Source organism: Rattus norvegicus, chromosome 5 (assembly GCF_021556685.1).
Source record: "Rattus norvegicus strain SHRSP/BbbUtx chromosome 5, alternate assembly SHRSP_T2T, whole genome shotgun sequence".
NCBI classification, from domain to species: Eukaryota; Metazoa; Chordata; class Mammalia; order Rodentia; family Muridae; genus Rattus; species Rattus norvegicus.
In genome coordinates, this window is record NC_141538.1 from 11,269,819 (window position 1) to 11,295,377 (window position 25,559).

At 46.7% G+C, this 25,559-nt stretch overlaps 1 protein-coding gene across 10 annotated transcripts in view; it reads left to right on the plus strand.

Annotated features, from left to right (window-relative positions):
• Positions 1-25,559, plus strand: part of Ncoa2 (nuclear receptor coactivator 2) — a 236,340-nt gene that overhangs the window by 170,469 nt on the left and 40,312 nt on the right. For all 10 annotated transcript variants that reach the window (NM_031822.3, XM_087551360.1, XM_087551367.1 and 7 more), the window contains 3 exon segments: positions 18,153-18,256; positions 21,626-21,803; positions 24,033-24,221. In NM_031822.3, the coding sequence (NP_114010.2) occupies positions 18,153-18,256; positions 21,626-21,803; positions 24,033-24,221 (471 nt within the window).

The window sequence follows — 25,559 nt, forward strand, 5'->3', positions numbered from 1 at the left end:
CTATGGTTTCACAAGGAACCTAAAAACGAGGGTACAAGGGTGTTCTGTGTAGCAGTCCTACTTATCATGTCTCAGGTGGTCATAGTATGTTGAGTGGATCCCGGCAAGTTTGTGGTAGGAGAAGAATATCCTAACAGAAGGCATAGCGTGTGGCAGGGAAGGTGGGGAATGAGCTAGGTCCAATTATCAGTGTTCTGCAGACAACACAGCACTTCATGTGACCATTTCTATTTGGGGGACATAAATACATAGAAGTTTGGCACAGCTGGTCACAAAGATAGAGGCTATGGGAGTGTCCAGGCGAGAGAGACTCGATGACATTAGAAGGCAGAACTTGCTGCCTCGGTGCCAATTATGAAGCACAAGTGTCAGGGGCTCTCTGCAGAGGCTTCGGAAGACGCCAAGCTTGTCCAGCTACTGCTGCTTGTTTTCCCTGTCCAAACACCAGCCTTTATCCTTGTGCTAATGGCAGTCCCTCCCTCCCTCCCTCCCTCCCTCCCTCCACTAGCCAGCTTTGTGTGCTGTGAAGTGTGGGCTTGACTTTATACTGTATGGAAACTCTATGACTGCTTGTCTTTTACTTACCTTCATCAAAAGGTCAGGGTCAGCTGCCACCATGGAGGTCAGAGGCCATCCTGGCTGCCTCCACCTAGGCCTTGCTCTGTTGTCTCATGCCCTCTGATCTGTGGAATGCCCATGTCCGCCTGCCTATTCTCGAAGTTACAGGGAGAGGCCTCGGGTTAGGGCTAGGCTTGTCTAAAGTTACACAGCTAAGAGCTAGGACTCAGATCTAGATCTCTACTTAGTTCCCACGCCTGTGTCTCCAGGGAGCCTGCCACCCAGCCTACCCTTGTGGTTTTGTCTACCATTTGGAGGAAGTTGTTCTGAGCAAACTGGGTGAGTGTGGACACTTACCCAGACACACACACACGATTTGGGAGGAAAAAAGCAATACGAAGAAGGAATGCTATTTATGAGAGGGAAAATAAAAAAAACACCAACATTGTATATAGCCAAAAAAGTGACGTCCCCAGCTTGTTATGTTCAGTTAATTGTAAAGGAAGAGTTTGTCTGTCTGTCTGTCAGTCAGGCTGGTGCTCTGCTGCTCGTCATGATACCTTTGCTATCTTACTTAATAAGAAGCCACGTGCCTTGATCTCAGGGACTGCCCTGGAGACAGGGCAGCTTTTGCTGATGTCACTGACCACCCCAGGACTCCTTTCCTTTAAAGAGCTGCATGAGGCCCACAGCTGGGCCGCCGTCTACCAGACCCAGGAAGCGGCCGGGTGAGATTTCAACTCCCTGCACTTACACTGACTACCCAGGAGAAAGGAGCAGCTCACAGAGTCTTCTCTTCAGGACTGTCTGTCTGTAGAGTGTCACAGACAGCAGTGAAATAAATAAGGCCACTGTCGGCATCATCCCTTCCCAGGGATGGCCGGTAGTGGGCTTGCTCAATTCCTAGGCCATTTCTACTTCCCTGTATCTAAAGAGCCTCTCCTTACGAAAGGATTTGTTGTTGATGACTGTCTGCACAGCTAGATGTGTGCATGCCAAATCGGATAGGGGGTGGATCATTCTAAGCCACTCTGAAATTAAGCTTACTGATTTTTGCTTTGTTTTATGTATGTGAGTACACAGGCACTCTCTTCAGACACACCAGAAGAGAGGGCATCAGATCCCATTACAAATGGTTGTGGCCTCTGGGAGTTGAACTCAGGACCTCTGGAAGAGCAGTCAGTGGTCTTAACCACTGAGCCACTCCTCCAACCCCTAAGATCACCTTCTTAAAATCCTTTTCCTGTGATAGACTCTTCAGTTTGTAAAAGTTTATGTCAAATCAGGAAAGGAAAGCAGTGAGACATTTGGTTTGTAATAATTTTAGGAAACAAACTATAGGAGATCTAGACTATGAAGGTAATCTTGTGTCTGATGGAATTTGGGTGTTTCTCACTATCATACTTGCTGAAGTAACAAATGTCTTCAACCTAAAGTGTTGTTCTTAAGATTTACTTCTAAGTTAGGACCAGAAGTATTTTCCATCAAAACAATGCAGTAGGTTTTTGTTAATTTTGTTTTCTTTTGGTGTGTGTGTGTGTGTGTGTGTGTGTGTGTGTGTGTGTGTCTTTAATGTGTGTGGTGTGTGTGCTATGTGCATGAGTGCGCCTGTGTGAGTGTGTTCAAGTGTGTGTGCTGTGTGTGAGTGTGCCTGTGTGTGTTGGGGTGATTCTTGGCCCTGTTTCCTAAAGTTCATTGTCACTAATAAGGCTTCTATCTTGAGCATCCTTCATTCTATGTATGTCTACACAGATACTCCACATGCGTAAGCAAAACACACTATCTGAAAGGCATTGCTAAGTTTACTAGAACCCTTCTTTCTGCTGTATCAAGCCCAGGTATGATCCTGTGGGCCCCGATTTTCATCTGTGTTCTAAAGAACCCTTGTACCCTTAAAAGTGGATCCTGGTGTTTATTACAGAGTGACAGGCATGAAGGAGGCTAATTACCAATGTGTGTGCGTGTGTGTGTGTGTGTGTGTGTGGGTGTGTGTTTCCTAGGAAGAAGTGTTCTGCCTTCCCACAGAGACCTGATAAACAACAGCTTCTTCCTTCCTTCCTACCCTGGTTCCTGTCTTTTCTGGACTTCCAGCTGCCAGTTGAGACTCTTAGGATAGGAGAAAGGCAAGTGGTGGTGGTGAGGTCTAGACACGGGTGTGATCAATCTGGAGAACAAGGGTACTCACTATAAGTACAGGCTGGGCAGTAGACCTCACAGTTGAAGCAGTGATGTGTCTTCATTACACGAATCCGTATCTCCCCTTCTGCTCTCTTCGTATCATTTTTTTCAGGTCTGGGAAATTTCTTATTCACTGGTCTGCCACAACCACCAAATTCAGGTTTTGATGGGCCCTTGTCCCAACCACATGCTGAACTTTTTTTGTAATTGTCAAGGAACACTGCCCCTAGGGAAAAGGAAAGGAAAATTCAACAAATGATCAGAAGAGGAGCCACACTTGGAGGGGTCTTAGGCCTGGTCTGAGTTACTCTCCAAGTGTTGTCTGAATTGTCAGTGAGGCTCAGTCCTCGTCTTTGTCTACTTGGCCTCCAGGATTTTAGTTCTTCTCCCTCCCCCTCCCCCCTCAAGGGCTGGGGTTGAGACAGGTTTTGTTATATAACCTTGGCTATCCTTGAAACCCCACAGCCCTCCTGCTTGAGCTTCCCAGAGTGCTTGGGTTACAGCACGGAAAGCCTAACCTTTTCTCCTTTGGTTCTGCTAAGGAGCATCCAAGCACGTCCTGGATTATATAAAGAGTTATAAGAAGGAGCTGTTTTCAAAGGCACCTCAGGCAGGTTTCCGGAGAGTTCCATTACCAACAGACACCCCAGTGAGGGCTGGGACGTGTGGGGATCTCCAGTTTCGGCAGCTGGTGTGTTGTCTTGTAGTACTGACATGTATGCAGGAGCTCACCCAGATTGACATTGAACTTTGGAATCTCTAGCTTAGTGTTTTCAAAGCTTGGCAATTTTATCAATATAATAGGTAATAAATCAATATAATAGGCAATGATGCGTTTATCGCCTATTGTCAGCCTATAGGACATGACAGAGCTATCCCCATATAGTTTAAGTATACCCATTATGGACAGTTCAGGTTTTCCCTGACAATGAATGTTTTGGATGGAGGGGTAGGTAGGGCTTGTACAAGGATTCAGTGCACAGATCTGCAGCACAAGATCCCTCCCTGTGCCTGCCATGAGGACCGCCTCTGTTAATTTCCTCTCTCGTGAGTCTTTAGCCGAATTACCTGGTTACTGTTCCCGCTTAGATGTTTGAATGCCCCACCCCCATGTTCTTCCTTTATTGTAATCTAGTCAGGTTGAGTGGTCTCCCGGCACCCTCAGCTTGCCTTCCTAGAAGATGGTGATGCTAATAGTTCCTCTTCCGCCGATCAGTTCATGGAACCTAAAACAGCTCTTTTGAAGATCAAGATTTCAAACGTGCTTCCTGCTTCCTCCGTATTAGAACACACAGGATAAGGAAGCGAGGTGCCCATGGCTCCCTGTTTTACTCTTGGCTTAGTAGCTGGAGCTTCTCTGAGAAAGGAGAGGGCCTTGTTAGTCACAGATACATCAATAGCTGAATGAGGCTCCATAACTCAACTGCGCTTAACTTGAGGAATTTAATAAGCTATCTTATCCCTGTGGAGTGTGTTCTTCATCTGAATTTTTGAGACATAAACATGTCATTTATCACAGAGGGTAACAGAAGAGATCTTTATTAGCCTACACGTTCTCTTTTCCAAAACTTTGTTGAGCTGCCACCCTTGGAGAACTGATTGGCTCGCATTTGCATCCCGAGGCATCTGCATTGTTCAGTGCACTGATGGAGTTTATTTTGAGCTAAGTAGTCAGTTTTGAGCTGTTCCCTCCCAGATGAAAGCATTCTTGGTCGATCGTAGGTAATTAGCATCTCTTCATTGAGCATCCTAGAAGTGCTGTGTCCTAAACTCAGCTGTTCTGACAACTGGCTCTCCCCGCTACACAAATAAAGCATCCAGCGAGTAGTACTACAGCTAACTGAAACGGGGATTTTCTATGTTTATACGTTTATGGCGTGTTAAAAATAGCTCGCCGATTCTATTTCCGTGCTCAGCTTACCTGTGGCAGCGTGCTCAGACTCAGGAGGGCAAAGCCTCTTCACTTGGGGCTCTTGCTCTCCTACCACTCGATACCATGACTCCTCCAACAATGGAAAATAGCACAAATCAGATTCCTCAGCTGATGTGCGTGCCTGGGTTTAAAATTGATCCTCTGTGAAGAACTCTGTCCTGTTGTTCAGAGGGCCAGCATCCCTCCCTTTTCCTGAGTGTTTACCTGTGAGCAGTGTGGGGATGGGGGCCAAAGGTGAGAGGCCAGTGCTGGTCCTGAGCCCTGACAGTCCTTTGGGAGCGCTGATACTATCCAGATACGGCTAGATGGCTTCCACATGACATGGCAAACGCCCATGTTAGGAAGTGCAGAGGGAAACCAACTTGGATTTTTTAGATTTCCTGAAGGAAATGGCACCAACTGAGTCAAAAATGCTGTGTCACTGTTGAGTGAGGACAGTGGCACCTCCATAATGCTGAGTCACTGTCTCTCCATGTAGCCTTAGCCCAGCCTAACCCAGCCAACCCAGTTGGACATCTCCAGTTGATGGAGGCCTTGACTGGACTTGTCCCAAGGGTAAAGGGACAGGGTTTTCCCATGTAATAAATGTTATTGCTCAAAAGCAACATTGCTGTAATATTTCTAAAAGAAATTAATGGACTGGTGATACAGTTTAGTAAGAAAAAAAAAGCTCCTTTTGTACAACCTGTGTTCCCAGGACTCACATGGTAGGAGAGAACCCACTCCCACAAGTTACCCTGTGGTGTTCACGTGGCCCATGCACACACTACTACACGCCTTTTCTTTTAAAAGAAAATTACCTTCAGTAAAGTATTCTGTATTACTGCAGTGTTCACTGGAACAAGTGGGGGGGTTGTGGGGGGTGTATCTGTGTGTGGTGTGTGTGTGTGAGTGTGTGTGTATCTGTGTGGTGTGTGTGTGTGTGAGTGTGTATCTGTGTGTGTTGTGTGTGTGTATCTGTGTGTGTGTATATATATCTGTGTGTTTGTGATGTGTGTGTATCTGTGTGTGTTTGTGATGTGTGTGTATCTGTGTGTGTGTATATATATCTGTGTGTTTGTGATGTGTGTGTGTATCTGTGTGTGTGGTGTGTGGTGTGTGTGTATCTGTGTATGTGTGGTGTGTGTGTGTATCTGTGTGTGTTTGTGGTGTGTGTGTTTGTGGGGTGTGTGTGTGTGTGTGCGCAGGATTATTGTTGATAACTAGAGAAAAGACAAATTCCTGCTTTGCTGACTTTGGCTTTAAATTCATTGATAGAAAAACTGTAGCGGGGTACAATAATTGCAGTATCTCAAAATGATACTGATACAGTGTGCTCCTGACTTACTCTCTGGCTTATCACAAATGTGTGTGATACTCCTTCCCTCTAGAAGAAACCTGTCTGTATCCTTGTGGACTTAGAATTATAAATGTATCCATTCCATTTTTAAGCCTGAATAGTTTCAGATCTTATCAAAATGTCCTTTCATTTGTAATTTGTAAACACCTCCTTTAGAGACCTGTTTTCTGAAGCTGTTTGTAATGGTGCATGCAGGGTACTGCTGTTTGGCACCTGTCTTCCATAGACCTCAGTGTTCATGTGCACTGTTTCCTGAGGCCTAATAATACCCTTGTGAAGCAGGGCGTTTTGCAAGGCCATAATTAGGGGCTGCTTTGCTGAGTCAGCACGGCCTTACCGCATTATGATAAGCTGAGCAAAGATTGAGGTCATGTACTAACTTGTTCTTGGGGAAACCCAGAACGCAACCAAATATTTTTCTTGGCAATTTGAAGCTGACAACTGCCACTGTTTTCTTTTCTCTGAAGCACACTGTTCATTGATGCAATTTAAAAAGCCAACAACAGACAGCACATGTGTGTCTGACAGGCTGTGGCTTTAATGGTCACATGAACTCAGGTGACATGAGGCCGGCATCTCCTGTAGTCAAGGCTGGAAATCCATAGAGAAGGGCCACCACTTCCCCTGCAGAACCCCTGACTGGGGCTTCCCACCCTGTCTTATCTTCAGCCACATTGTCTGCCTTACTTGCCAGCCATGTGCTGAGACTACACTGGATTCTCACTGTCATCAGTGTCCTGGGGATGACGTCATTGCTGTGGAGTGTCTTCCTGTTCATGGCTACCTCGCTCTCATGTGTCCCGAAGCCCCTCTCTTCATGCTGTGGCCCTCAGAGAGCCAGGATACCCATGGCTGCACACCTGCCACGGGATACACCTTAAGGCCATTGTTGTGATTTTTCTGCAGGTGGATCTGGCTGCTTGAACAGTCTTTGCAGTTTAGAGCATGGAACCATTATAAAGCCAGGAATCACCAAGGCGCAGCATTTTCCCTCAAACTTTCAGAGTTTGCTGGGGAATGGCATACATAGGAAAGGAAGAGATTTAGTCATAGAAAAGTCCTCATGACTCCACACTTGGAAACTTTGTAACAGGACCTTAGTTAATCTCATGTTGACTTCAGTGTGCAGACTGGCCCCTTCTTTGCCTGTAGTTTCACTGGGGCTCTGAAATATGCAGGTGCCAGCAAGGTCCTCTCTGCTCTGCCACCTGACTGTAGCATGGCAGGCTCCAGGCCCAGCTGGCCATGTGTGGGTGGTTGCCTGATGATTTGATCACTGCCTCTCCTGCCTCAGAGTTAAAAAGGATTTATATCCTAAGGACTCAATCGGAAGGGTGACTTTAGGCATTGATTTCAGTGCACCCCGTCTCTCGGTGGGGCCTATGAGTGAGGGCTTGGTAGAACTCCTTCCTACAGTGCCCTGGGAATGTGGGAACATTGTCTGTGCTAAGGAAATCCAGAGGATGCGTGTACTTAGTTATCTGCCATTGCCAGTGCTCTCCCCACCCGGTTGTGCCCGCTCACCTGTGCAGTGTCCGTGGATTCTCTACCACTCTTGAGCATACTTACAAAAACCCACAGGTAAAAGCAGGGCTCTGTTGTTGTGTAAAAACAAAAGGCTTGTGAGGTGGCTATAAAGTGCTTGTCACCAAACCTGACCCAGTCCCTGACTCAGCAGACCTGTGCAAGGGGAGCCAACTCCCACAGACTGCTCCCTGACCCCACATCAGCATTGCTAATTTTTGGACGCCTTTTCACCAGTAAACTTCCAGGACTAACCAGCATTTCTTTTCTCTCTCTCTCTCTCTCTCTCTCTCTCTCTCTCTCTCTCTCTCTCTCTCTCTCCCTCCCTCCCTCCCTCTCTCTCTCTCTCTCTCTCTCTCTCTCTCTCTCATCAGTGCATTGCTCTCTCTGCTCATTTGATATGACTTGGCATAATCTGATATTTGGGGTCTCTAAATTGGATGATTTGGCGCTTAATTGTCACCTTTTTTGCATTAGGGGTTAAAGTTAGGAACAGCTGCTTTTCACCTACTGCAGCAGCTCGGTCTCCTGTGGGTGTGCACTGGCTGCAGCTCGGTCTCCTGTGGGCGTGCACTGGCTGCAGTGAGGTCTCCTGTGGGCGTGCACTGGCTGCAGTGAAGTCTCCTGTGGGTGTGCACTGACTGCAGTGAGGTCTCCTGTGGGCGTGCACTGGCTGCAGTGAGGTCTCCTGTAGGCGTGCACTGACTGCAGTGAGGTCTTCTGTGGGCGTGCACTGACTGCAGTGAGGTCTCCTGTGGGTGTGCACTGGCTGCAGTGAGGTCTCCTGTAGGCGTGCAGTGGCTGCAGTGAGGTCTCCTGTGGGCGTGCAGTGGCTGCAGTGAGGTCTCCTGTGGACACACACAGTCTAGAGCTAGAGAACTGGGGACAGACAGGAGTGAACAGAAGGAATTTGAGTTCAGCTCCTACACCAGTGCTAGGGCCCACAGCGGCAGGAAGGAAACACAAAATGCGCATAGCTACTCTGGTGGTCCCTAGGGCAGAGTCCACTACTGTAGAGAGAGACTAAGTAGAGATGCCCAGACACAGAAGACACTGAGGAAAGGTCGGCTGATCTTACAAAAGGTCAATCGAGACTCTGGCCAGGATGAGAGGGAAGGGGTTCTGTGAGAGGACTCAGGAGCCGGGATGGGTGTCCGGCCTCTTGGTGCTCAGAGACATTGGGGCGCTTCCTTGGAATGCTGACAGACAGTAGCCAGCACTCTCCTTTCCTGCCTCCCTTTGTTAGCTCTGCTCCTTCACTGGCTTTCTTCATGGAGCCCAGTTACTGTTGTCCTTGGCTCTACAGCCTCTGGCAGGGATCGCAACCCTTTGCTAGCTAAATACACCTACTAGAGCAGGTATAGAGCTGAGGTCCCCACCGTTCATGATGCTGCAACTCTTGTTCAGTTCATCTTCGTATGGTGACCCCTCAACATAAAATTACTTTGTTATTTCATAACTATAATTTTGATGCTATTATGAATGCAAATAAAGGGTTCTTCCACCCCCACAGGTTGAGAACAGCTCTCTTAGCTAGGTCTTGAGCATGACTTCATCTTTACTTTGGAAGGGACACAACTTGTAGCACCGTCTCACACTAGATCCCTCCCTCTCCCACACTTCTCTTCTGGAGACTAACTCTGGGGCTTCATGTGTTCCACATAGTATCTAGGTGACTCCAAAGATCTGTCTTCACACACCTCCACCCAGCCATGTTAGAACAGAGAACAGCCCTGCCGAGCACACAGGATCCATGGGTCCTGGCTGAAGTGAGCTCAGTTTCTGCTTCTCTGTGAAACACTCAGTGTCACCACTGGGTTACAGAGCACGGGTGTTAGTGGGGCAGCACGTGGGAACAGTGGGACACTCGGGAAGACGATGTTCCTACATGGCAATGAGGACCACAGTTGGAGCCAGATGCTTACACAACTTTATTCTGCCTTTCAAGATTTTAGAAATAATCTCTTAGACGGACTAATGTACTTCCAGAGTGAGCTATCATGACCATATTAGTTTCCATAGTTTAACCTATTTGTGAGAAATCTTAAGTGCTTCTATAGTGTAGTTTTGTGGACCTTGCTTTTTTTGAGCTAGCATGTATAATTTAATTTTTGCCTATACGTGTGCCTGTGTACATCTGTAGAGTGTTTTGCAGTGCCCTCAAGAGGCCAGGAGAAGGCGTCCAGTCTCCTGGGACTGGAGTTATAACTCTTAGTGAGTGAGACCATGTGGATTCAGGGAATGGAACCTAGGTCTTCTGGAAAAGCAGGCAGCAACATGTATGAAATTAAATGTTCATAATGGGGAAGTGTGCAGTTTGGTCCTTTGAGCGACTGTGTTCTCTGCCTCTTCGTTCCGTTTCATCTGTCCAAACAAAGATGAGTCTTCTGTTCCTTGTTCTGAGAGCTCCCAAGGCCTCCACCAGTTCCAGTTTTAGTCCTTCTAGTGCACCTGTTTAGGTGTGTGTGAAGTTAGGGGCTAATTTGTGCGAGTTCAGACCCACGCCTCACTGGTCCCAAATGTCTGTAAAATAGTAGTTTTCATTGGTATCAGCCTCTGCCTCTCGACCTCTTGCTGTAGAATATGAAGGTGCAACCTCACGTTGAACAGTTGGCTGACAGAGACAGACCTGGGGGTGTACACACCCTGTGACGATGACCTCGTTGCCTCTTTGCTGCCCCGTGGTTTATTCCCTTGTAGAACTGCTGGACAGTGCTGGGCTTTTGCTACCAGTGTGGTTTAGCCCACCCGGTTTGGTTTTGTTTTCCCCCTTTTCCTTTCTGCTTCTGGAATGTATCTTCACGCATTCTTAGGTCCTGACTAGTGCAAACACAGGGATGTAAATTATCCAAAAGAGATACTTTGGTCAAATTGTTAGGCACTCACTTGACTTCCAGTGTCCATGTTAACCTGCCAGTGAATCCAACAGATAGTGTGAGTGCTAAATAAAAGTTGTATGTGGACATAAGAGAGTGGGTGGATCTCTTGGGGACAGGCAGGTTCTAACTAGTTTTACCTAGTGACAATCTTTGTTGATAAGTGTAGTCTTTAAAGGAGTTTGTGCTGGCTAGTTTTATGACAACTTAACACAAGACTTAATCATCAGAGCGGATGGAGCACAGCTGAGAAAATGCCTCCATGATATTGGGCTGTGGCAAGACTATAGGGTATTTTCTTAATTAGTGATTGATGGGGGAGGGCCCAGCACACTATGGGTGGTGCCGTCCCTGGGCTGGTGGTCCTGGGTTCTATAAGAGACCAAGCTGGGCAAACCATGGGTTTACAAACCAGTAAGCAGCACTCCTCCATGGCCTCTGCTTCAGCTCCTGCCTCCAGGATCCTGTTCTGTCTGAGTTCCTTTGCCGACTTCATTGTGTGAAAGTGTGAGCCAAATAAATCCTTTCCTCCCCAGCTTGGTCATGGAGTTTCAGGGAAGCAATGGAAATCCTAACTGACAGAAGTGAAACCAAGGCTTCTTTTTCTGCTGATGGCCATCGGTGTATATGCATAGGTCGAAATGGCCTTGAAATTGGTTGAGTTTGCTTGATTTGTATGAAGGGAAGTCATGATATGCTAAGTAGAAGCTCAATGTCCAAAGTGAGGGAGGCGACGTGGGGCTTGGGTTCCTCCCACTACTAAAGAAAGTGCAGCTGCATGGTTTTTAATGAGCACAGCAGGGGTCTCTCCGCATGACGATCTATCATGCGTTGATGTTGAAAAGATGCACACATTTGGAGAGCGGGAAGGCCTTGCGTTTTATGTTCGCAGAATGCTTCCTAATGAATAGGGATGCGCTGCTGGCTTCACGGAGCCGTATGGCAGCTTTTCTAATTTTAGTCGGGTGCAGATGCCTAATTCTCTCCTTTTACCTTCTAGAACCTCTGAGATGCTGCATATCTTCTCTTGTAACATTTGATCGTGTGTCGCTGTTTCCATGACTTCCTTGTCCCTCACAGGTCTGTATAGGTTGTATGGCTGCTGGCTTTCACAGAAACCCCGTAACTGACGGCAGCCAGGTACCGAATGCAAGACCTCGAGGAAGCAGTGCGCCTGTCCCCAGTAGAGTCTTAGAGCTGGCTGTGCGTGATTAGGCTTGTGTTTGACATCAGCCCATTGAAAAGTTGATAGGTTTCTGAGTGGCTGCTTTTACTCATTTTAAAGCAGTGGAATTAATTATAAAACCTGTATCTGGTTCATTTTAGCCAAAGATTCTGATGTTCTACTCTGAGTAACTTGGATTCAGATTTGGTTTTGTTTTGTTTTGTTTTTAAAGATTTATTCATTTATTATATATAAGTACACTGTAGCTGTCTTCAAACACACCAGAAGAGGGCATCAGATCTCTTTACAGATGGTTGTGAGCCACCATGTGGTTGCTGGGAATTGAACTCAGGACCTCTGGAAGAGTAGTCGGGTGCTCTTAACCGCTGAGCCATCTCTCCAGCCCGTTTTTTGTTTTTTTTTTTTAAGGCAGTCCTCGTCGTGCTTAGCCTAATGTGAAAGTCACTGAAACTTGAGGGCTTTCCTGTCAGGGGCGGGTCTGCACTCGAGCATACGGGGATGTTTTGTATGTGTAAATATCTGTGGGTTATTCATCATCAGACAACGTTTCACAGACTGGGTGCTATTTGATGAATTCTATCTTTTTAAAGCTAGTATCCATAAGCTTCTACAGCCTTTTTAGATTATGAGAGAGAGAGAGAGAGAGAGAGAGAGAGAGAGCGCAAGAGAGAGCGCAAGAGAGAGCGCGAGCTCAGCGGAGAGCATCATCTCTGTTGATGCCTCCTCACCCTAGTGCTGTATGGGCGGGCATAAAGTAGTATCAGCCTGATGACTGCCACTGCTCTGCTGGAGTAGAGCAGTCCTGCGCCTGCCCATCGGAGCCCTGCTGCCATCCCTGTGAAGGGAGGGGCCTCTGGCCTGGCAGTGTTTTGCAGAAAGGTGAAGCTTTCATATTCTCTATGCACTTGGCTAATAAACATACACAATACTAATGTAAAGGCATTAGCACATTACCACAGGCCAATAAATACACCTCAGAGGAATCTATAAAGGCACTTCATAATCCCCAAAGACCTCATGTTTTCTTTTAAAATAAGGTATTTTTTGCAAGGCTGTATTTTTGATTTATTGCTGTTCTCACCAGAAAACTGGAGTTTTACTTTCAGATTTATCCCTGTGCATGGCAATGATAAAGTCATTTAATCCGTCCGCTCCAAAGTCTCCCTGTATTGAGTCGATTTTACTTCTAGATAGCAATGCCCCACCTTTTCTTTTGTTCTCAGAGAAAGCATGAATAATAATTACTTATGAAAATAAGGAATTTAATATTAATGATTCCCCCAGTTTGCAGTATGACTCATCTAGCACAGTCCCTGCAGAGACAGGATCTTCACTTTGGAACTGGAAATCTAATTAATTGGTATTGGATTTCTGGAGCACAAGCAAATGGAGCAGGGAGAGGGCGGGCCATCTGAGCAGCCACCCCGAGGGAGGACCTGGGTGCTCCAAAGGACCAGGGGGGAAGGGTTGGTGGGGAGGGGCTGTCCTGCCAGGATTTAGGGCTGTAAAACAGAGCTGTTAAATAGCTGTTTCGTGAAGGAGAAAGAAAAGGAGAGCATTGTGCCTTTGCTCTTCCTCTCTCTAGTTGTGGTCTTCATCTAGAGAGAGTGGCAGTGATGGCCAAGGCACAGGGGGACCCTGTGAGGGTGAAGCACAGAGGTACTCTGGCACTTAAATGTCATGGTGAGATTTCATAAGGTTGTGATCATGGGGAATCTGGGGCCAGACTTCCACTGGTGCCTCTATCGAAGGATATTTTTATAACAGTGTATTTTTATGGTTAATGGATGCAAAATATAGAAAACTAAATATAGTTCGTGACCGCTGGGAAAATTGCCTAATTTAAAAATATTAAATGGTATGTTTTAGTACACTCATGCTGCACTTACAGAAGTGTAAATATCTAAGAGTCGTAGCGTATTTTTATATGCTGCATACAAATAGCTTGCCCTCCGCTGCGTGGAGATCGAGCGTGTGTCTGGTTAACATCTAGTCTCCGAGACCGCCCCTGCAGCCTGCCTCCTTTCCCTGCTGTCCCTCCCTCCCGCTCCGGTTTAAGGTCAAGGCTGAACGGAGCACTGAAGTGCAAGTACTTCATGAAAAGTACCCAATACAGTAAGTTCAGGGCCAGCCTAATTCCAGTTTCAGTCGCTTCAGTAAAGCTGTGTTGTGTGTCACTTCATGTCATTGACTAGTTTTTATTTTACTGTGGAGAAGTGGCCCAGACATAAATTCTACGCAGAGCAGAAGAACACGTGACAAATTGTCTAGAAAATGCATTCTAAACAGGGGGTATAGGACTGAAAACTAGGTTTCTACGGTTGGCCTTTGTTGTCTGAAAGCAATTGGGAAATTCTCAAGCTCTCAGCATAGCTTGCCTTACCACACTCTGCACACGCGGGTTTTCTTTCAAGTCACATGTTCCACTAACAGCTTCAGTCTCATCTTGAAAATTGTTTTGGTTATTTTTTTGGTCATCACTTACTAGAGCTCTAGTTTAGGTCATTTGGAGACACTTAAGAATATTGGTTTTCACAGAGCGGTGCTGGTCGTGGTGGTGGTGCTGGTGGTGGTGGTGGTGGTCGTGGTGGTAGTGGTGGTCGTGGTGGTCGTGGTGGTGGTGGTCGTGGTGGTGCTGGTGCTGGTGGTGGTCGTGGTGGTGGTGGTGGTCGTGGTGCATGCCTTTGATCCCAGCACTTCAGAGGCAGAGGCAGGTTTGAGACCAGCCTGGTCTACAGAGCAAGTTCCAGGACAGCCAAGGTCACACAGAGAAACTATGTCTCAATAAACAAAAACAAAACAGAACAGAACAGGAAAGAGGGATATTGGTTTGAAGGCCACCCATCCACGTGTACATCCCCTAGACTCTAACCTAACCTACCTCAGCATACGTGGAGCACGTCCATCCCTGCCCAGCCCTTCTGTTAAATGGCACGTGTGAGCTCTTGACCAATAAGGATTATCTTGACACTGCAACCTCTCACCCACTCAGGCCTGCAGGATACGTTCCACTAACTTATGTGGGCTGATACCACAGTCACCTGCTGCTTTTTTCCTTTTAAAGATTTACCGGGTGAATATTCTAAGGGGAAAACGGCACATTTTTTTCTTACTATAAAGTTTTTCGGGGTGATGTTTTTATTCGAGTTTTCCAAAAGTCTCCCCCACACAAATGTTCTGAGAGCTGAGTCCCCTCCTAGCCCTCGTTCCATGTTGTATCTGACTGGTGACTTTCTAAAAACAAACTTCTGTGCTCATTCGCTCTTGGTTCTTAGTGTCTGTCTTTTCCTGAGGGTGGAGAATCGTCTGTCTGAGCATGTTGCTGCAACATTACAACACCCAGGCATGAAGTTTGTGTTAGGGACACTTGCCTGATTGAGTTGTCATATAAGGAAAGTTGTGTGCATTACAAAAACCATTAATAGGTGAATTTACTTCCTCAGAAAGATATATGTCTCATAAAGTCTAGTGATTGCTGGATTGTTGTAACAGAAAGCTATAACACGTCACTAAGATGTATTTATTTGAACCTTAGAGTAGCAGTAGTACTCCACAGAAAGAAAAGGAGGAAGTCACTCCTTCCCTGTGATCAGTCTCCTCTGACAATAGCCTTAGGTTTTCTAGCAGGTAATTTTAAAAATTGGGGGAGGAGTCTGATGGCCAGCTGCCTCAGGCTTTGCCCTCAGACTACAGCAGTCCTCACAGTGCCTTCCCGCCGTGTGGGCGGAGCCTCAAATCATTAGCTAGAGTGAACTTTGCTGCCTGTCAAGCAATTTTTGTTCAACAATGAGAAAAGTACCTAACACACATGGTAACATACTTGAGGGCTAGTTTCTTTGACACAAGATGGAGATTTAGCAGTGGAGGAATGAGCTGAGAGAGAAGGCCAGAGGCACAGTAATTTACCATGTTCACACAACTGTCTCTCTGTGTAGCCATTCTCTAGAAGCCCTGAGCCGTGGTCCTTAACCCCACCCCTCTCCTCTCCCTCCACTCTAGGAGCTGCACCCTGAAGGGTTAGTGGAGCACTGGGGAGAATAGCTTCCAGTCACACCAACCTTCTATTAATTTACTCTCACTCTGCCTGGCCAGGGACATCTGTACTTAGTGACATTTCTGACCTACAGTGCTGGCCATTGAAAATACAGATGTGTTTAGTCCTGTTCTGACTTACTGGGGACAGTCTTCAGTGTGGCAGCACCCTTTTGGGACAGTGTTCTGTTTTATGGACCAAGAAGGCAAGAGCATGCAGACATCCTCTGGAACCGTGGTTCTCACACTGGGGTCACCTAAGACCAGCAGAAAACACAAATATTTACATTACAGTTCCTAACAGTAGGAAAATTACAATTATGAAGTATCAGTGAAAATAATTCTAGAGTGGGGTCACCACAACATGTGGAACTGTTTATAAGCTCACAGCATTTGGAACTTTGAGAACCACTGCTCTGTCCATATAGCAGACTGACATAAGCAGGCCTTTCCAGTCTGTGCCCATGTTCCCTACAGTTCCCTACAGAGACCTTGGGAGGACATCTCTCCTGCATCCTTCTGGCAGAGAATCCTGCTGCTGGAGGATGTAAGGAGAACACACCCCACAAACAGTGGGGGTGGGGGACAGCGAAGGCCACAGTGTGCTCAATCTAAGCAAGAGTTGTCAGCACTTGCTCCTCCATGCTGAAGAGGGAAAGTAAGAATGAACGCACAGGGAGGGCCTTGAAACAAACCACATGAAGTGCATGCATTTTGAGCTTTAGAATTAATGGCGCGCGGAAGCTTACTGCCAAGCATGCAGGCACCCTTGTAAACAGTGACAGGCGTAGGAGTCTGTCTGCGTCTGGGTGCCACAGCACTGGGAGGACAGCACTATGGGGCAAAGATCAGCTCTGCAGTCATCCCCAGAGAAATGGGTAAGGGGTGTAGTGGCACAGGTCTTGTGAGGATGCTGGCTAAAACCAGTGTCCCTTCCTTTAGGATTTACTGGGGAGAAGGGGGTCCTATACAGTAAGTAACGGCCAGTCCTCTGTCCTATGATTGGAGCAGAGGGGTGTTTTCTGTACTCTGAGGACTGCTAGGGTGAGACAAAGCCTGTGGAGAGACAACTTTTAGGGAACCATCAGGGAAGAGAGCAAAAAAAAATGCCACAGGTAAGACGGTAGAGGAAGCCAAAGAAGCCTGCATGGTGTGTAGTTGATCAGCTCTCTGAAGAACACACAGAGTGTAAACATTGTGCTGATAGCAATTGTTGTCTGAACAACCTTGGGTGTTGTGTTTTGTATATTGTGTGTGCTCCCATGAGGAAGGGTAGAGATCAGAAGACAGCTTGGTGAGAATAGGTTCTTTCCTAATATCATGAGAGTCCCAATATCAAACTCCTCATCAGGCCTAAGAGCAAGTGCCCTTACCCACTGAGCCTTCATGTCCTCGAACTTGTAGTTTCTAAAGTTTTACATATGTATTTGTCATTGACAGAACCATGATACACAGGCCGCAGTCACTAAAACTAAGGCCTTTGTTTGCCTTGTTCTGACACGGTCTTCTTTCTCTACTGGCAAAAATGCATCATGAAGACTTTCCATCGGGACTAGCAAGATTTGGAGGATCTACATAATTCCCTAATTATTTTTAGGTTCCATAAATTAGGATTTAACAGATTTTTTAAATACTGCATAAAATTGTTCTTACAAAAAAAAAGAAAGAAAGAAAAGAAACAGTTACTATGGTCAGGGAAAAGCAAGTTGAATGTGAATACAAAATTGAGTTACAGTTTGGTTTGAATTTTTAATTTTCTTGCATTTAATTATAATGAAAACATGCAGTGTAAACAAGGGTGTAATTTATTCAGTTTACAAGTAATTGGCACATTGCTTTTGTGTTGTTTTCTAACAGGTTGTGGCTGTGTATGTTACACTATAAACTTACTTTGCCGTCCTTGAAGGAACTCCTTACAGATGTATTGAGAGCCGTGCATCTTTTCTCCTGTAAGCTGTTTTACAACTGCTCTGGTGCTGAGGGCACATCTTCAGCCCTGGGCGGTGGTCCTGGAGCTGTTCAGCTGTGCTGCACAAAATCAGAGCTCACCATTGACATCCTGTGAGGGCCTGGTGGGGCTGCTTCCCCGTCCTCCCTCAGTCATGGCGTCTTGATGACAAGTTAGGTGAAGGCCCCTGTTGTCTCTCCCTGAAGTGTACAGATGTGTCCTGACCATGCCCCTGGACTCAGCAGTAGGACCTCCAGCCCCTTTACCCTAGTTCGGAGAATCTTGAGTGGAATGTCATGGATGTGGATATTTGGTTTCACAATCTTTATTTTTAAATGTCTGCCGGGGACAGTATGAAACCTCTAAACTCATTTTCTCCAAAGCCTGAAAGGAGATCTGATGCACACATTCTGGGGATGAACGGTACCATCTCGCTCCTCTGTCCAGCCGTTCCTGTCCTCCAGGAGCAGCTACGTGCACTTTAATTCAGTTACGGGCACATCTGACCCCACTGGAGATTCTGGTCTTGGTGTGCCCTTGAGATACCCCTATTTCATTTGCTCTTGTGTTTGTTGCAGAGAAAGCAGCCGCTGCCAACATCGATGAAGTGCAGAAGTCAGATGTGTCGTCCACGGGGCAGGGCGTCATCGACAAGGACGCACTGGGGCCTATGATGCTTGAGGTACCACACCCCCACGGTTTCATATCATGAATGTTTTAGTGTTTGTGTGATACATTTATGCTCAGGTATATATAATTTAAGGAGAATCCACGCTCAGGTGGATATGTCTGTCTGTGAGTTCTTGCCTCCAGCGACATTCTATGTGTGTGCAACCACACAGAGTTCAGTTAGATGCGAGCATGAGCTCAGGCTCTGTCAGTTGAGTACTCATTTCTAAAGCTGAGCTCAGACGCCTATTAGACTGTGGGGTCCTGTTCCTGGGGTTCAGGGTCCATGTGTGCCTGTATCGACAGTTTCAAATGTGAGAACCAAAGAGTTTTATGCTTTTTAGGGCTGTTAATTCCAACTAATATATTTTTCTCATAAAAATGAAGGTAGACATAGGAAGAAGGAACGTTTTAAAAGTATAACAGAGTAACTGCTCTAAGAGCTTAGGGCAGCTACTGTCTCAGTCTCATAAAATGTTCCTCGTTTTTCTTAATGAGTACTAAACACAAAGTGCTTTTCTGTTCCCCTTTCAAAATTAAAATTCAGGGTGTGGGTTTTTAAGATGAGAGAAGAAGTAGCAGTGAATAAGAGAGAGCTGCCTGAGACGTAAATTACCTCAGTCCTCATGGTGCTCTGCCCTGCCAAATGCGCTCTGCGCGTGAGCGGCCGCGTGGCCTTCACGACTAAGAGTTTTAAATCCAAGCTTGACAGTACTCTCTTGGCCTTTTAGTCTCTTTTCTCATAAAGAAGGTTTTGTTTTTAGAAAACCTAATTCTGCGGGAATCTACTGTATAATTGGGATCTGGAGATAGGAGAGTAATGCTCACCCCAGCCTGTCTTTGCATTTAAAAATAACGAAAGTCATTCCCTGGGGCTGGACCTGTCAGTGGAGAGGCTTTGAATGACCTGGGTTGGCCCCTGGGTCAGCTTTTCCATACTCATCACAGCCACTGAGCAGCACTTCCCACAAACTTCTTAGAAACAGTAAAGAAGCTGTGACCAGGTGACTGTTTAGAATTACATAAAAAGAAGGGACAGCTTTCTCTGGAAAAATTTCTGAATTGTAAGCAGAGATTTAATCGGAATTTTTCCATATAACTGTTGATTCATTATACCTAGGCAGTAGAGAGTAACACTGAAACCCCAAGAAAGACTTTGAGGCTTCTAAAAAGAGATGCTTAGGGGTTGGGGATTTAGCTCAGTGGTAGAACACTTGCCTAGGAAGAGCAAGGCCCTGGGTTCGGTCCCCAGCTCCGAAAAAAAAGAACCAAAAAAAAAAAAAAAAAGAGATGCTTAGAGCAAGACAGGCTGTGGCTTAGCCCTTGCAACAAGTCCATTAATTATAGAAACTGCATTACTGGATGGCAGTGTCCCTGATTTCATAAAATCAAACCAAAATTTTTACTGTTTGTCTGAAAATAATCTTCTGAGAATGGAAGAAGCCAGCATAGAATGTAGTACTAAATACATGTACCAGAGAGGAAGTGCCTGAATCCAGTGGCTTATGGCTTAAATGGAAACCTTAAACAGGGAAAGGTTCCATTTAAACCTTGGAGAGATGTTCTAGGCTTACATGCACACTCATGCTTGCATCATGGCATAGCAGTTGCTAGGCAACAGAAGCAAACGTCAGCTCTTTTCATCAGAGCATATCACACTGAGCCTTAAAAACACAAACAGTTTTATAAGACGAGCCACTCTCATCTTTCAATTTTATTAGGCCACAAATGAGCCTTCTTACCCGGGTACCTACCGTGCTGTAAGAAGCCGTGTGCTCGTTCAAAGCCAGCACAGTAGAGCAGGGTTGAAAGCCTAAGCACTCTGCTGGCTGCCCCGCGGTAACAGGAAGTGAGAAGGGACAGATGTGTCCGTGCACGTGCTATTGCTGTGCCTCTGCCAGTGCAGGCCGCTGTGTGCCACCTGTGTGCGTGGCACGGATGTCTCTGTAGTCTTGCTTTGTCCTGAGTGTGACAGAAAGGTTACAGAAAGTCTAAAGCCAAGCAGTGGTTTGTGTTTGGTTTGGCTTGGGTCTTCGTTGTTGTTGCTGTTTTTGTTGTTGTTGTTGCTGCTGCTGCTGCTGCTGCTGTTGTTGTTGCTGTTGCTGCTGTTGTTACATGATGGGTCCTTGACCCCTAGCCCAGACTGGCCTTGAACTCCCAGCTGTTCTTCTACCTTAGCCCGAGTATTAAGATAGCTGTGTGCCACCATACCCCGTTTACTTTTTCTTTAAACAATTTCTCATTCTTACCCTAGGATCAGTTTTAGATTGCTGGAAATACAATTAAAGATGGAATATATTATTCCAAAACAACTGACAAAGCAGAAGCCTCTTATATAAAGAGCCTTGAGTGGACCAAGCCTTCGGGCCATCCATGCCCACTGCGTGGGGCTGGGCATGTTCCTGTCACGTCACAAATGCAGTAGATACCTGAAGAGCCTAAATGGCACAGCTGACTGGGAATTTAAGCTTTAGCATGTGTCCCGCTCTTCTTAGTCTGTGAAGCGGTACTCTGACCTGTTCCGGGCAAGCATCAGCTGTAGGAGAGAAGTGTCTAGGTGTGGAGCTTGCCAGTTGCCAGGGCAGACTGAGAGGTTGGGCTTCTGGTTCCCTGGAGCCAGTAGCGGCTGCACTGCAGACTGTGTGAGTGTTTCCTGTCTGTAAACCCTGACTCCCTCTGTAACCTGGAAAAGAGGACATTAGAGGGACACGGACTGCCCTCTAATGTGTGGGAGTGAATACACCCACAGCTGTCATTTATCTTCCCTTCCAGAAACGTTTTAGATGGTGAGCCTGTTACAGGAGACAGGTGACCAGCACTGAGTTCTCTTAGCCACCACTTCTTAGTCTGGTGACACCCTCAGCCCATGCCCTGTCCCCATTCACCCACCACGCCAGAGAGCCTGCCCAGGTCCGTCCCTGCACACCAGAAAGTGAAGACCGGTCTGAGACCATCTGTGATTTCCTTAAATCCTGGCCACCTTTAAAGTTGGGAAAATTAATTTTTGAACTGAGGGGAAGGTTAGCACTGGCCTCTTCTTCTCTTAGTATATCCCATACCAAGCAGTGGCAGTGTGTGGGATGACGCCCCAACTCCCGCACTTACCCTGTGCGACTCCCCCACCCCCCTCTGGTATTTAGCAACAATTATCTCCTGGCAGATTACAGACTTCATATTTCTTTTTTGGCTTTAGCAACAGACCCTAATCTAGCCTCTCTTCCATTCTGACTAGAATGGCATCGTTTTTGTTTCCCAAGGGAACATGTGCTGTTTCTGAAGGGCATGGAGATCTCTTTCCCCTAAAGAACTGGTTCCCCTCATGACAGCTGCATGTCTGTATGTTGCACCCTGTCTAATAGGGTTGGTTGGTCTTTGTCCTTAGGCCCTTGATGGGTTCTTCTTCGTCGTGAACCTAGAAGGCAATGTGGTGTTCGTGTCCGAGAACGTGACGCAGTATCTGCGGTATAACCAGGAAGAACTGATGAACAAGAGCGTTTACAGCATCCTGCATGTCGGGGACCACACGGAATTTGTCAAGAACCTGCTGCCAAAGTCCATGGGTAAATGTCAGCGGTTCCACTGCTCCCCACTGCTCCCCACGGATTCCCGCCAGACACATGACAGTCTGCCAGTGCTGGTCCTGACTGCACTGTTGATTCTGCGTCAACTGGAGAAGGACGCAAATGGAAGGTCCCCGCAACCAGTGGCAGGAGGGCTTTTTAAAACAGGTTGCAACCTGTTTTAAAACCTGCGCACCAACTTGACCATCCATTCTGCTTACTGCAATCAATCCAAAGAGTGGGCTGTGACATGTTTGGGATTTGACTCCCTTGAGTTCTGTGTATAAACAGAATGTGACATGTGTATGGGGCATTCTGAAAACAGACAGCGGCCGGCATGGTGGCACAGCCCATGGGTATAGGGACTTCACAGACTGGTTCATGTTCGTCCCCTGAGCAGCTCTGCAGGTGTCACTGCAGGCACAGCCTCCTTGGCCCTTCATGTCCATCCATCCATCCATCCATCCATCCATCCATCCATCCATCCATCCATCCATCCCTCCAAGTTTCCAGACCTCTCTCCTGACTGCCACTTCTTTGGTGGATTCTGTTCAGAAGTGCCATAGCAGTGTGTGCCTTGCAGCAGGGCCTACCTTAGGGGATGGCTGTCCCTCTTAGTGGCTCCTGAGTGTTCTCACTGTTAGGAATGGCTTCTCAGACAAAATGGAGTACGTATTGAGGTGCTTAGTAAGATCCGTCCTGAAGTGACGTGTGTTTGGAAACTACTGGTCCTGTAGTTAGCCAGTGAATGGGGAAGATCCTCTTAGTTACCCTTACGGCTAGTTTTGCTCCTGAGGATGAAGCCCTTTGTTTTCTGTGAATATAGCATTCCTCCAGAATGTGTGAATATTTGTGTGGAATTCTTCTGTTTTGGTCTGGTAAATGTGGAAGAATGGATTTCATAGTTGAAGTAACTAATTTTCTGATCTCTTCAGTCATTTTCTGTTCCTCAGAGGACTTGTGCTTGTCACTTCTTTGTCTAAAGAGCCCTCCGCCTGGCCTCACAGGCGCCTTTTCTTTGGTTTAGTTTAGTTTACTTCTTAGTCTTGTCCTTTCTTCCTGGATAGCTCTGTAGAGACTTCCCAAGTGCTAATAGTCTAAAGGTAACTGCCTCCCCGGGGAGCTAGAGCAGCGTTGGGCAGCCAGGTAACCTGGGCTAGCTGCTCTGTGGCTGCTCTGTGGCTGGGCTTTCCCTGCAGCCTGTGAGGCCTTGGCCTGGGTCCACTGTGGCACCTCTGTCCAGTGCTTGCTTTCCTACTCCAGAATGAGAGTTAAGGCTGTTCTACTTGGGACACTTCAGACAGCTGTACCTTTCTCTGCACGTGATCAATTAACACTCTTTAGTAACCCAAATTAGTCATTCTTTCTTTTGTCGTTTTCTCTACTGTGTTTCAGAAGACAGCAGTGCATTTCCCTTCGTTAAGCAACTCTTTCTTTCTCTTCACTATTCATTTATTCCTTTTACATCCCAATCTCAGGGTCCCCTCGACTCTCAGTCCCTCACAACTGTTTCTTAATATATACAATTTTTAATTTTGACACTAAAACAGGAAGTCTGTCAGCACTTTGTCTTCTACAATTTTCAGTCCCACTGAGGAAGTCTGCATGAAAAATTAAGATGGGCTGTGGGCTGTAGGCTGTAACCGGGTGGTTCAGAAGCAGTCTCCTTAGGAGAACACTCTCTGTTTCTTGGAAAAGTCTGACAGCAATCTGTATCTGAGACGCTGGAGTGTCTCCCAGAGCGAGCACCCTGCCATGCTACGCTGTATCCCCGAAGGACCAGGCTCAGCGGAGGCAGCAGGGACAGATGTCTGTGTGCTATGAAGGGTGAAGTGTGAACAGTCCAGTCAGCTGGGCGGAGTGGGCTGCTCAGTGAGGTTTGGGTAATAAGTTGAGGTTGCTCTCATGCTGCTAACTCCTGACATCCAAGTCCTCTGAAAAACATCGGCATTTGTCACAGTCAGTGCCATTCACAAAGTTTTGAATATAGTTCTAAGAAACCAAAGATAGAAACCCAAAAATAGAGTATGCAGTATTTTAGTAATATGCAGTCAGGGCGTGACCTTGAGTAGAAGCAGTCAGGGTAGAGGCTCTGGAGGATAGAAGATGTCCTGAAAATCCCAGGTTCCTGAGGTGTAAAGTCCTGTGCTTTCCCTACACCCTTTTAATAAGGCAGCAGCCCTAGAACCTGTCGCTTCCTTGTAATCTCAGGTCTCTCTTGCCTCACAGTGAATGGGGGATCCTGGACCGGAGAACCTCCCAGGCGGAACAGCCATACCTTCAACTGTCGGATGCTGGTGAAGCCTTTGCCAGATTCAGAAGAGGAAGGCCATGATAACCAGGAAGCACATCAGAAATACGAGACGATGCAGTGCTTTGCTGTGTCTCAGCCAAAGTCTATCAAAGAGGAGGGCGAAGGTAGGACGACCCTGGGAAAGCTCATGAGTCTGTGCCTTCCTCCTGTGCGTGGCTGGCTTGCTGATTAAACACTGTGATCACACACGGGCAGGCGCTCACAGAGAAGAGCAGGAAGCCCTTCCTGATTCCTTCCCATCTTTACTATGTTGGGTTCCATTTTTTTTTGTTGGTTTGTTTGTTTTGTTTTTCTTCTCTCTCTACAACATTGGGGGTTGAACTCTCACATGCTAAGCAGTGTCCTGCCTCTGAACTGTTCTCAATTTGAAATGTTCTGTGCTGGGGTAAGTGACATGGTGCAGGTCTTTGAAACTGTACCAGGGTTGATTTCAGTTAAGTTCTTATGTAAATAACATGAGTTCTGGTGACTGTGGCATTTCTGCACTTCTGACAATGGCAGCTTAGTGGATCCTGGGTTGCTTTGAGTGCCTGATGTCGGTCTATGCCACAGCCCCAGAAAGAAAGGAATGTGGGTCTGAGCAGCGTTGTTCTGTAGACTTCCAGGGAGTAACAGACCGCAGTGTGATATAACAGAGAGAGGACAGGAGCAGAGGTGAGCTTTCAGACAGAGAAGCTGCTGTGTTGCTCCCCTGAGTTGCTGAGGTCATACCATCCTCTGCCTTCTACTCACTGAGTGTCTCTGTAGTACAAGGTGTTGGCGGAGAGAGCAGTGTGGGAGTTACAGATGGAAAGAGCTTTTGACTAGCAATGCAAGGAGATATCCTAGCGGATAGTCAGGCCCCCAATTCAGCCATTTCTTTGGCTCTGGACAAATTCTGTCACTTCTCCGTGTTTCAGTGTATTAAGTCAAATTTCTACTGTGAGCATCAGAATCTGGTTCAGAATGGGCAGCGTGTTACTCTGGGGTGGAGTGCTTACCTGATATGTACACCCTGCGTTCCGTTCTCAGCGTGTGTGCACATACGCACAGGACTTATGACTGTGGCTGATACTGTAGAAGCCCCCGAATACTAGCATAGTACTGCTTAGTTAGAATGTGTACATGCTTCTTTAAATCTTACCAGAAAGGCATTCCAAGGAGCTATTATAGAGATATGGTATTTCAAAATGAGCCTTTACTTTGGTGTGACTCCAGACAGATTAGTTCTGTTCCCTCAACAAGAGAGAGCAAACACTGCAGACTCATCCATGATATTCCACAAGCAGGGAAGGCACAGCCGTGCTGACTCACTGTTCTGCACTGGAGAAGAAAATGTGGATTCTGGTTGAGATAGAGCCCGGTTGGTAAAGTGCTTGCCTAGAGCGTCCAAATGCCCCAAACTGCATAAAGTCAGTCATTGTGATGTACCCCTCCAATCCTGGACTAGGGATATACAGCCT